General features: G+C 41.6%; 1 protein-coding gene across 3 annotated transcripts in view; it reads right to left on the minus strand.

Moving 5' to 3' along the window:
- NOL10 (nucleolar protein 10) overlaps positions 1–11,544 on the minus strand; it is a 116,786-nt gene that overhangs the window by 60,472 nt on the left and 44,770 nt on the right. For all 3 annotated transcript variants that reach the window (XM_017525580.2, XM_017525570.2, XM_017525555.2), the window contains one exon: positions 6,622–6,674. In XM_017525580.2, the coding sequence (XP_017381069.1) occupies positions 6,622–6,674 (53 nt within the window). The remainder of the gene's footprint in view (positions 1–6,621; positions 6,675–11,544) is intronic.

The following is an 11,544-nucleotide window of genomic DNA, read 5'->3' on the forward strand; positions in this document are numbered from 1 at the left end:
ATAAAAAGACTATGTCTATTTTTATTTCTTCGTTGAGCAACAAAAAAATCTGCAGACTGCAAATATCCATATATTTACTAGAAAAATTTCCATGCTGTTTCCCTAAAACGGACTTCCCAATGTTACCATGATTTGAAAAGCATCTCCCTGACAACCCCTACAACTCTGCAGTACGTACTGCCCTGTTATCTTCACGGGTGCTGGAGCACAGATGTCTGCCCTAGCCCAGTGACTGAAGCCCCGAGGAGACGGCAGCCGATGAACCCTGCAACGATGTCAGAAGCCTCCACTCTGGGGGAGTGTGCTAACCACTCAGCTGAGAGGCTTAGAAACAGCCACTAAACAATCTTTTATTATATTCCAAAAAATTTGGCTTCTAAAACTTCTGTGCATTTCCTTTGGTTTGCATGCCTCTGTGAAGTTGTGTTGTGTATATTCCTGAGGTCACATGCTTCTTAACACATAGGCTCTCTATCTGCAAAGACAGAGTTTTGTGGGTTTATGGACTATGCTGGATAAGCTCCAGTGCTATTCTGAACAGAAGCAGAAACGCTCATGCAAGTTAGATATAATCTGTCATGTTTTTAACTCTGCCTCATTTACAGGCTCCAAGAGTACTTTCTGAATTTTAAATTAAATGGTAAATGTTAAAACATTTAATCAGCGTGTTTTGATTTATTTTAAATAGTCAAAACATTTTAATCAGTATAGGAGTTTTTTCTTAAGAAAACATTTCAAAATAAAATACCTGGCCAGGTGCAGTGGCTCACACCTGTAATCCAAACTCTTTGGGAGGCCAAGGTGGAAGGGTCACTTGAGGCCAGGAGTTTGAGACTGGCCTTGGCAACACAGCAAGATCGTTTTTCTACATAAAAATTAGCTGGTGTGGCATGGTGGTACACGCCTGTAGTCCTACCTACTCACAAAGCTGAGGCAGGAGCATGCTGGAGCCCCAAAGGATGAAGCTGCAGTGAGTTCTGATCACATCACTGTACTCTAGCAGGATGACAGAGCAAGACCCTGTCTCACTCAAAAATAAAATAAAGTAAAATAAAAATATAAATAAAATAAAAGTACCTAACTGCCATTCTTGAAAGCTGGGTGCAGTGATGTATTTATTCTTTATAGCAGCTTAAATATTTACATTAAAAAAGAAAAAAACAAAAACAAAGCACATACCCTTAATTAACTGAATTATTTTTTTCTTTTTTTGACACATAGTCTCACTCTGTTGCCCAAGCTGGAGTCCACTGGTGTGGTCTTGGCTCACTACAACCTCCGCCTCCCAAGTTCAAGCGATTCTCCTGCCTCAGCCCCCCAAGTAGCTGGGACTACAGGCACGTACCACCATACCTAGCTAATTTTTGTACTTTTAGTAGAGATGGGGTTTCACCATGTTGGCCAGGCTGGTCTTGAACTCCTGTCCTTAAGTGATAGAGGGTTACAGGCATGAGCCACCGTGCCTGGCCAACTGAATTACTTTTATTCTTCTAAATCAAACAGCTTTGCAAACAAATATGTTTTCCTCCTACATTTTCCCTGAAGTTTACACATCCACATTACCAAGCAGCAAGCAATCACCGGCCCCCTCCCACCCACCACCACCAAGCAACGAGCGGGCAGCAGGAGCGCCCTGATGTGCCAGGGGCTCGAAGCTCAGGAGCACTTCCAACAGAAACAGCATTAAGCACAGGGCTGGGTTTCGGGTTGGATGCCATAGGGGACTTGGATTCCCTCTGGAGTCTACATAGTTGCCAAGGGTGTTAATTATAAAGAACTAACCTAAGATTAAATTATGTTTCAGAGGAAAACAAAGCTTGAAAAACTATTCTTGGCATTAGTCCCTGAAGCTGCAGATGAATTAGACCCTGAAGCAAACAAACAAACAAAACAATAGAGCCTGGTCTCTGAGAGAAAAAACAAAAAAAAAAAAAGAGAAAGAAGTGAGAAAATGGGACAGAGAAAATGGGACAGGGGCTGGAAACAACCCATTTGGTCTCAAAGGACAAGCCGGCTGCAGGGATAACTGAGAGCCAGAAGGTGGTATATCAGGAACTGCATTCGTTTACAGAGATTTCAACTACTCAAGAAAGATGGTATCAGATAGAAAGGCAAAAATTAACAAGCTAAAAAAATGCTAAGCTGCCTTCATCTTCAGTATGCCCCAAAAAGGAGGAAAAAGGTTTTCAAACTTGATTTATATGATGTTAATACAAATCACAGTCCAGACCTCCTAAACTTGGCATGGATCATACATTAAACACACATTTCTCTGGTTCTACAGGACTCAAATGAACCTTCGTGCCAAATGTCAGCTTGGTAAGTTTGATAAAATCTTATGAAAAATGGCAGGCTTTCAGACCTCTGGGCTCTCTCTTTGCTTTGAAGGAGTATTACAAAAAGCAGTTTCAAAGTAAAGACAAGTGGTGCTATAAACCATCACTCAGTGCTATGGGAGCAGGTCAGAATGGCAGGTCAGAAGGGAACACTGGAGTCCAAGTTTCAGTAGAATGCTTAGCTTTGCAAAAGCAACTTCTGCTCACACTGTCCCCACATGCAGTTCACCTAGGAGAGAACTCTCTGGATTTTTTTTTCACAGCTTTCTGTTACATCTTAGGTACAAAGCTGAAACTAAAAAGGTCTTATAAAATAAGCTAACATTTGTCAAGAAGGCCATTTCGCATCACCTGGCTGTCATCCAGCCCCTCAGACTCATGCTAATTAAAGTTCCCATTGCTTGGAACAAAAAAGCCCACTCTAAGAAATTGATTCAGAGAACCAGAAGTAAACAATGGGTCTCGTACAGTTCTAAGATACTAGAAATGTCATAAACCTGGCAATGACAAATAATAGAGATACCTAAAAATGTTTTAGGTAATTTCAATACCTTAGAATTAATATTTTCAAGGTTAACTGAAGAAACTAGGAACCAATTTGTATATAAAATACAACTTCAGGGCTCATACCTGTAATCCCAGCACTCTGGGAGGCTGAGGCGGGTGGATCACTTGAGGCTAGGAGTTTAAGGCCAGCCTGGTCAATATGAGAAAACTCTGTCTCTACTAAAAATACAAATAAAATTAACTGGGCATGGTGGCGCATGCCTGTAATCCCAGCTACTCGGGAGGCTGAAGCACAAGAATCGCTTGAACCCAGCAGGCAGAGGTTGCAGGGAGCCAAGATTGTGCCACTGCACTGTTGCCTGGGCGACACAGTAAGACTGTCTCAAAAAAACAAACAAACAAAAAAAAACAATAAAAATTAGCCAGGAGTGGTGGTGGACGCCTGTAATCCCAGAGACTCCGGAGGCTGACGCAAGAGAATTGCTTGAACCTGGGAGGCAGAGGCTGCAGTGACCTCAGATTGTGCCACTGCACTTCAGCCTGGGCAAGAAAAACTCTGTCTCAAAAAAAAAAAAATTAAAACTTAAAAAAATACAACTTCACACACATACTGAAAGATAATATATCCAAGTATTAATAGTAGTTATATTATTATCAAGAGGGAATAGGTGGTTTTTATTTTCGTATACTTTGAAACCCACTTAGAATAGGAATATGCATACATTGTTGGCATAAACAAAAAAGCTGTTTTGCTTTCTTTAAAAGATCATTTTATAAAACACAGAAAATGTCAAAGGGGAAATAATTTTTAATATTCTCCTGTCTCTTCCTGGACTCAGAATGACATCGTCATCCACACATTTTCCCAAGCAATAACTGGGGTGTCATCCTGGGTCCTTTGCTGTTCCTTATTCCCCACACTCATCAATTTCAAGTCTGTCTCACAGCAATAACAACACTTCCAATTCTATCCCCATGGCCACCATCCTCATACAAGCCGGTAAGGTGGCCTCACTGTAACTGTCTTCAGGACAGTCCCTCCCCACCTCTCCACAACGAGGCTCTCCAGCCTCCATCTCCTCCTCTACTACACAGACTTCTCAAAGCAAGCCACACTACACACTAAGAATGCTTTTCACCTTCCCGCTAGTTGATTCTATCTATGGGGAAGGGATCTAAGATCCAAGGCAAGGCTTGCTGTCCATGTTGCTGTATTGATCAAAATACAATAAGCACTTCTAAGAGGAAGCTGAAAGAGACCTTTCTCATGATGAACAGGTTAGGTGCAAGCTGATTTATTCTGCCTCTCCTTACAATGTTCTCCAAAGGGTCAGAAACCGGGAGAAAACTATGTAGCACTGGTCCGAGGGAAGGCATTTCTTGTGATCTGTATAACCCTCAATCAATGAACATCTCTAAGACATGCCACTGGGGAATTCAAGGATGAATCCTCTGAAAGTACTGCTTACCAGATTAGACTTCTCACAAATTATCCCAGAACCACAAACAGCCACAACTACTACAAAGGGAGCCTGGCACAGGCAATGTAGGTGCCATCATGTCTCCTTGGGCTGCCACAGTCTGTGCTTGTTGAGTCTTGTGGCGGCAAAAGTAATCTTTTCAGAACACAGATCTGATCCTATCACTCCCCTGCTTACAACTCTGCCAGGACTCCCTGCCCTACATCCCCACAGCTGGCTCACAAGACCCCTCCTAATCTGGCTTTCCACCTGTCCCCCAACTCGAATGCTGAGACGTGGGAGGCACTTGCTCCCTCAGCTCTGCACCCACTGTTCCCTCTACTGTCAAGATCTTTCTCCCATCTGTCCAACCTGGGAAAGCCGACTGAAAAGGAAAATAAAAAAATCCTTCTCCCATTCGGCACCTCACTCTACCCCAACCCTTCACCCAGTCTACACAACTATCCTCAGGTCCCTCCTTCAAAGTCTCTCCCTCTGGGAAGTTTTCTCTGAGTGCCAATCACACTTCTCATCAGCTCCCAGGCCCTCGGGGGTACAGGGTCTCTCCTATGTGCTGCCGCAGTACCCTGGTAGCACTCCTCACAACGAATTGCAATTGCCTACCTTCTTGTTGGATTCCTAACAGTAATTCCTCAAGGCGAATGGCCGTACCCTAGACACTGTAATACTGCCAGCATACAGCACAGTTCCTGACACACAGTTGATGCAGTCTGTAATATTTATTAACAAATGAATACAAGGAAAGATGGGTAAGTTGATAGGAATATGAACGCAGTGTCTGTGAGTCCAGGGGAAAAGGAACGAATGGCAACTTAGGAAAACCAAAATGCTTCCTGTTTGAACAGGCTTCATTTCACTACAAACCAAATGAAATATCTCAAAGTGCTTCCAGCTACACATCAGTATCCCGAAACCGCACAGTCAACAGCAAGCAGCATGCTTTTTTTTTGAAAATACATGGCTGAGCAATTTTAAAAGGACCATGGTAGACAGGAAGAATTTTCATACCTGGAGGCTGATAATGGTTATGGAGAGTTCACCTCCCTCAAATTCTGATCTTCAGTGCCACTCACTCGACCCTCTTCTCAAATCTCAGATAAGGGAGACGTCTGCTGAGTATAAAGTAATCTAATGCCAACTTTATACTATGTGCTTTTCTGTTTATGAGATCATATTTCCTTATGTTTTGTTTCTACTATAAACTTTAAGGGAAGGGTAGGGAGCTTCTGGCTATTTAAGAATTATTTAAGGAGAGGAGGAAAAGATTTTTTTTTGCAAACTACATGCCATCCCTGATTAGGATGATCTATGATAACTTCTTTTTTTTTTTGAGACGGAGTTTCGCTCTTGTTACCCAGGCTGGAGTGCAATGGCGCAATCTCGGCTCACCGCAACCTCCGCCTCCTGGGTTCAGGCAATTCTCCTGCCTCAGCCTCCCGAGCAGCTGGGATTACAGGCACGCGCCACCATGCCCAGCTAATGTTTTGTATTTTTAGTAGAGACGGGGTTTCACCATTTTGACCAGGATGGTCTCGATCTCTTGACCTCGTGATCCACCCGCCTCAGCCTCCCAAAGTGCTGGGATTACAGGCGTGAGCTAACTTCTTTTATATGTAACTTACTTTTAAAAGAAACAAACTACAGTGAACGATGACTTGAAGAGTAAAAGACCTTTTAGAATTAGACCTTTGGATCAATAATAGCTGAAAGTTTAAGATTGTGAAATACTTGGAAACAAAAAATAAATGTAAATCAGAAGAATAAATACTAATTTCTAATGTCTATTTTAATATAATATTAAACGGTTTCCATAAAAGAATGTATGAGCATGAACTGACTGGCTCCAGAAAGCAAACTCAACCTACAAGTGAGTCTACTGTGTCTAATGTACACAGCCACCTGTAGACCCAAGTTCTTCAATACATCCAGTTGAAAAAGTATCTTGGGTTGGGCATGGTGGCTCATGCCTGTAATCCCAGCACTTTGGGAGGCCCAGGTGGGAGGATCACTTGAAGTCAGGAGTTTGAAACCAGCCTGGCCAACAGAGCAAAACCCCATCTCTACTAAAAATATAAAAATTAGCCAGGTGTGGTGGCACGCACCTGTAATCCCAGCTATAAGAGGCTGAAGTAGGAGAATCACTTGAACCCAGGAGGCAGAGACTGCAGTGAGCCGAGGCTGCAGCACTGCACTCCAGCCTGGGTGACAGCCAGACTTCGTCTCAAAAAACTAAATAAGTAATAAAAAGTATCTTTGCTTGTCCTATTTTTTCTGAAACTCCTCTATGTATTACTTACCGGAATGTAATAGATGCCCATCTTGGGGGTTTCATTGGCCGTAAGAAGCATGCCTAAAAAGAAACACAATGAAAAAGGTCAATGCATGGGAAAGGAAAGTGTCCTTTTCTATTTGCTTTCCATTCTGAAATGCCTGAGGAACTTCTGTTAGTCAGTGAACAAAGTAAAGTATTTCCCACAAAATGTCATAGCAAATTCCTAACTTTTGCATTAAACTGACTGCAAAACCAAGTGACTATATTTTGTTATGGTTTATACCAGAAAGGCCTAGAGGGACCCACAGGCCCCGACCACGGCATAGTCATTCCCTCATCAAGGATTCTAACAGACTGAACCAACAGGGTGGGTAATCACTGAGTCTCCCTGGGATCAGCATATAAGACAGCAAAACTGAAGAAAGGGATAACTTTCCGGCATTCACTAAAGGATTCTCTATAACCCCAGGGGCAACCTATAAATACATTATTATTTGGTATTAAACTCCTTAGTATCAAAGTATTCAAATGTCTCAGGTTGTTCCTTTTTCTCTGCCATTTTTGCAACATGCTCCTTCCCCAAGTGTTTTGAAGCAGCTCTAACACAGCAATAAGCAAATGCCAAAACTCCCTAGAACCCCTGCTCCGACTGCTGCGCTTTAAATAAAACTGAAACCAGAAAGTCTTTGGCCAGTCCTTCATAATAATCCAGGCACTTTCACATAGATTATCCTAGTGAGCATGCAACAACCCTCTAAATTAAGAAATATCATCAGCCCTATTTTATTGATCAGAAAAATAAAGCTGAAAGGGACTGATGTCCCAGTCATGACTGAGGGAATGTTAAAACTAAAGTCAAACTCAAGAACTCCTGTTTTTAAATAAAGATTTCTATAGATCAGCCAAATCATAATTCATTTTAAAAAATCTATTTGTAAGATACAATAAGAATCCACAGAGGGAAGACATTTAGATGATCAGATCGCATAATGATAAATTAATATACCAAACGTTAAGTGTAATGATTAGATTATATTTTGGAGATATTTTTTGCTGCCTTTCCTTTTGTTACACAAACGTTTGTAAACGTGATGATATTTGACTCTGTTACAGAAATGAAATGTTGCATGAATACAGTGAATTACCACTCAAGGAACTCAATGTTATCTTATCAAAACCATATCTTGCCCATAACAGGGCTAGTGTGAGCTACCCTTGAACTGGGACAAATAGGTCACCAAAAATACACACACACACACACACACACACACACACACACACACACACACACCCACCATGAAAACATCTAAAAAGCACCTAATGAAGTCTAAAAAAGCAAGAATAATGTCTGAAACCAAAACAAAATCAGCGTTATTTTTCATAGCTTGTAACCCCTGTAGACTCTTCCATCTCAGCACTTTTTCTGGCCTTGCAAACAATGTTCTCTGAGGTCATGATGGACAGAAACAGCCTCTACTGATTGTGCTTTCTATGTCTCTATTACAGCACTGCCGAAAGAGCTCTAGGAGCTCTTGGACATCATTAAAGAAGTTCTGGAGATAGAAGCCACATCTTTACAGCCAAAATGAAGGTTCCTACTAAAGACCTCTCCTAAGCCTTCTCCACTGGCTCAACCCTGAACACTCAACAGTGAACATTCCACAAGGAAATACACCACCACCTACCAAACCACAGAAAGGGCTCTAATTTAATTACACAAAAAAAACTCAGACTGGTCACAGCTAGATTGTTTTCTAAAATGGAGGAGGATCTTGCATAGCCACATGATGTTTTGGATAAAGGAATGACTATTACTATCTAGTAACTCCCAAGAGGTTAATCAAGAGTAGGAAAGGTAGCCAAATCATTTATTTCATAAGAAAGCAAGCAGCGCAGGACCAGTACGCGCCCCTTCTTTATGGCTCGGATCTGAGTATGGCAGATTCATGTGCTCTGCTTTTCCTTTCTTTCCCACACCTTTTCCTCCAGCTCTGCTCTTTGTGTCTTGCGCGTAATCATTGTGGGCTTAATCATATTTTAGAAAAGCTGAAACTGTCTTTTTTCTTTTCACTTACTCATTTTGGAGTAATTGAAGCATAATCATGATATGGTTTTGTAATTTTTTTTATACCAAGACTGCTCAGTATATTGGGAAATGGTTCCGCCTTCCTGCCTCGTTGTTGCTCATCGGCCACCTATACAGCACCTGTGCAGTGAGCAGTTGCTCCATGCAGGTCAAGGCACTTGGATAGACAGCACAGCTCTGTGACTTGGGTGTGCATCAGATTCATGACACAGGGAGCTTGTAAAGCTTACGTGTGTCTGAGTCCCACTCCAGACCTGTGAAATCAGGATTAGTGGTTTCAGAACCACTGGTAGAGAGAAAAGAAGGTGGGCACTGGGCTCAAGAAAGATCCAGTTCAGGCTTTAATAGTGGTGGAAATTATCCAACCTCAGCATTTTCACCTGCCTTACAGGGCTGTTGGAGACTGCCTCTGTTGGTAAAGGTGAAACAGCCTTTTATTCCCTGTCCGTGCCCTCTAAATACATGTGAAACCGTTGGGGTCATCTGTAAATATCTTTGGTGCCTCGTACAGTAAACTGAAATGGCCCATACTTTTATCTGAGATTCTATACAGGGCAGCAGCATCCCTGCCAGTCCCCTTTGGCACAGTTCTGTGTGCACAGCCTGTCTCCTCTGAGCTCTTCAAGGCAGTGACTGATACCATATGTCTTCATGCAGCGCTTCCCAACATGTTTGGTGAAGAACCAGGATTTTGGTTTTTTGTTTTGAAGTTTCTAATCTACTGCACATTGATATGTCTGTAAAATACAATACAAACGAATGACTAGGAAAACAATCACACGTTTACATGTCACTGCAGTGTTAATTGCAGGTTTCTAAATGCTGCTTTTCAGTTTCTGCACGTATTTCCTGGCGGGTAACAGTTTGCAGTCTGGACCTGGGGACACACTTGGAGCAGTTGTAGAGCACTATTTCTGATTCTGTGTTGTGAGCTTCAGTGAGCCCCGTAGTCCCCAGAGCACATGCAGATGAGTACTGACTCGTGCATGTTTCTGGGGAGGGCACTATTTTGTCAAATTCCCTTTGATTATATTATTACAGTATACAGTGTATACAGTATACTATACACTATAGAGTACTGGTTCATATTGGAAATATGTTCTTTTGACTCTAGGTGCTGATATCTTTTTCTTCCTTTAAAAATTGTAGTTTTGCAAGAAACCGTACTTTGTAATGAAGACATCCCTTAACAATGGGATCAACCTTACCTCTCTCAGATACTGCGATAATCCGCTATGATACAATCTGACATGAAGACCCAGCAGCCTGCACGCCACTCTTGCCCTAAATTTAATCTAAGCTTAATTAAGTTTTTAGACTTAACTTCTATTTTAGAAAAAATACAGGGTAGATAATCAATTTAAACAACATCATGAGGAAAAAAAAATTACATAAATCAAGGATGAGGGATATTCTATGAGACCACTGGCCTGATCTTTGAAAAGTCAGTATCATGGAGAAGACAAGAAAAAGATGTAGGAGACTATTCTGGATTGAAAGAAACCAGAAATGCAAAAGATATATAAAGATACACAAAGCTAAATTAACACACAACTTCAATTATATCCTGGTTCAAAAACAAACAGACCTATCTAAAAAAGGGCGTTTCAGGAACAATTAGGAAAACCTGAAAATGGACTGGATGTAAGATAGTATTAGAAAAGGGCTGCCATTTTTATTAGGCACGATAAGGGACCTGATAAATTTCAATGAATTTCAGATCAATGCAACGCTCAGTGCAGGTGAGTGCCACCATGTCTACAGCTGGCTTTCGAGTGATTCCACAAAGAAACCAGAACCACCACAGAAGCACATAGATAAATAAAGCAATTATGGTGAAGATCAACAATAACAAACATTGAGGAGAGGCTATAAAGATGTTTACTCTATCACTTTTTCAACTTTTCTGTAGGTTTGAAATTTTTTTTTTTTTTTTGAGATGGAGTCTCACTCTGTCCCCCAGGCTGGAGTATAGTGGCATGATCTTGGCTCATTGCAACCTCTGCCTCCTGGGTTCAAGGAATTCTCCTGCCTAAGCCTCCTGAGTAGCTGGGATTACAGGCGTGCGTCACCACGCTCTGCTAATTTTGTATTTTTAGTAGAGATGGGGTTTCACCATGTTGGCCAGACTGGTCTCGAATTCCTGACCTAAAGTTATCTGCACACCTCGACCTCCCAAAGTGCTTGGATAATAGGCATGAGCTACTGCACCTGGCCTGAAATTTTTCATAATTAAATACTGTGGATAAAGTGGCCTTTTTTGTTTCTATTAGTAATATGGACTAGGGGTCAGCACATTGTCTCTGTAAAGGGCCAGGTAGTAAACACTTTAGGCTTTGCAGGCCACCTGGTCACTGTTAAAACTACCCACCTCTGGATCACGAGGTCAAGAGATTGAGACCATCCTAGTCAACATGGTGAAATCCCGCCTCTACTAAAAATACAAAAAATTAGCTGGGCATGGCGGTGTGTGCCTGTAATCCCAGCTACTCAGGAGGCTGAGGCAGGAGAATTGCCTGAACCCAGGAGGCGGAGGTTGCGGTGAGCCGAGATCGCGCCATTGCACTCCAGCCTGGGTAACAAGAGCGAAACTCCGTCTCAAAAACAGACAAACAAACAAACAAAAAACTACCCACCTCTGCACAGTGCTACAAAAGCCACATGGACAATGTCTAAACGAACAAGGGAGGCTGTGTTCACATCAAACTTTATGCTGAAAGACACTGAAATCTGGATTTCAGTCACAAAAATTTGAATTTTCAAGCCATAAAATATTATTATTATTCTGATTTTTTCCCTCCCCAACGATTTAAAAATGTAAAACCCATTCTTTTTTTTTTTTTTTTTTTTTTTTTTTTTTTT

This window comes from Cebus imitator, unplaced genomic scaffold, assembly GCF_001604975.1.
Source record: "Cebus imitator isolate Cc_AM_T3 unplaced genomic scaffold, Cebus_imitator-1.0 Scaffold1, whole genome shotgun sequence".
In the NCBI taxonomy this organism is placed as follows: domain Eukaryota; kingdom Metazoa; phylum Chordata; class Mammalia; order Primates; family Cebidae; genus Cebus; species Cebus imitator.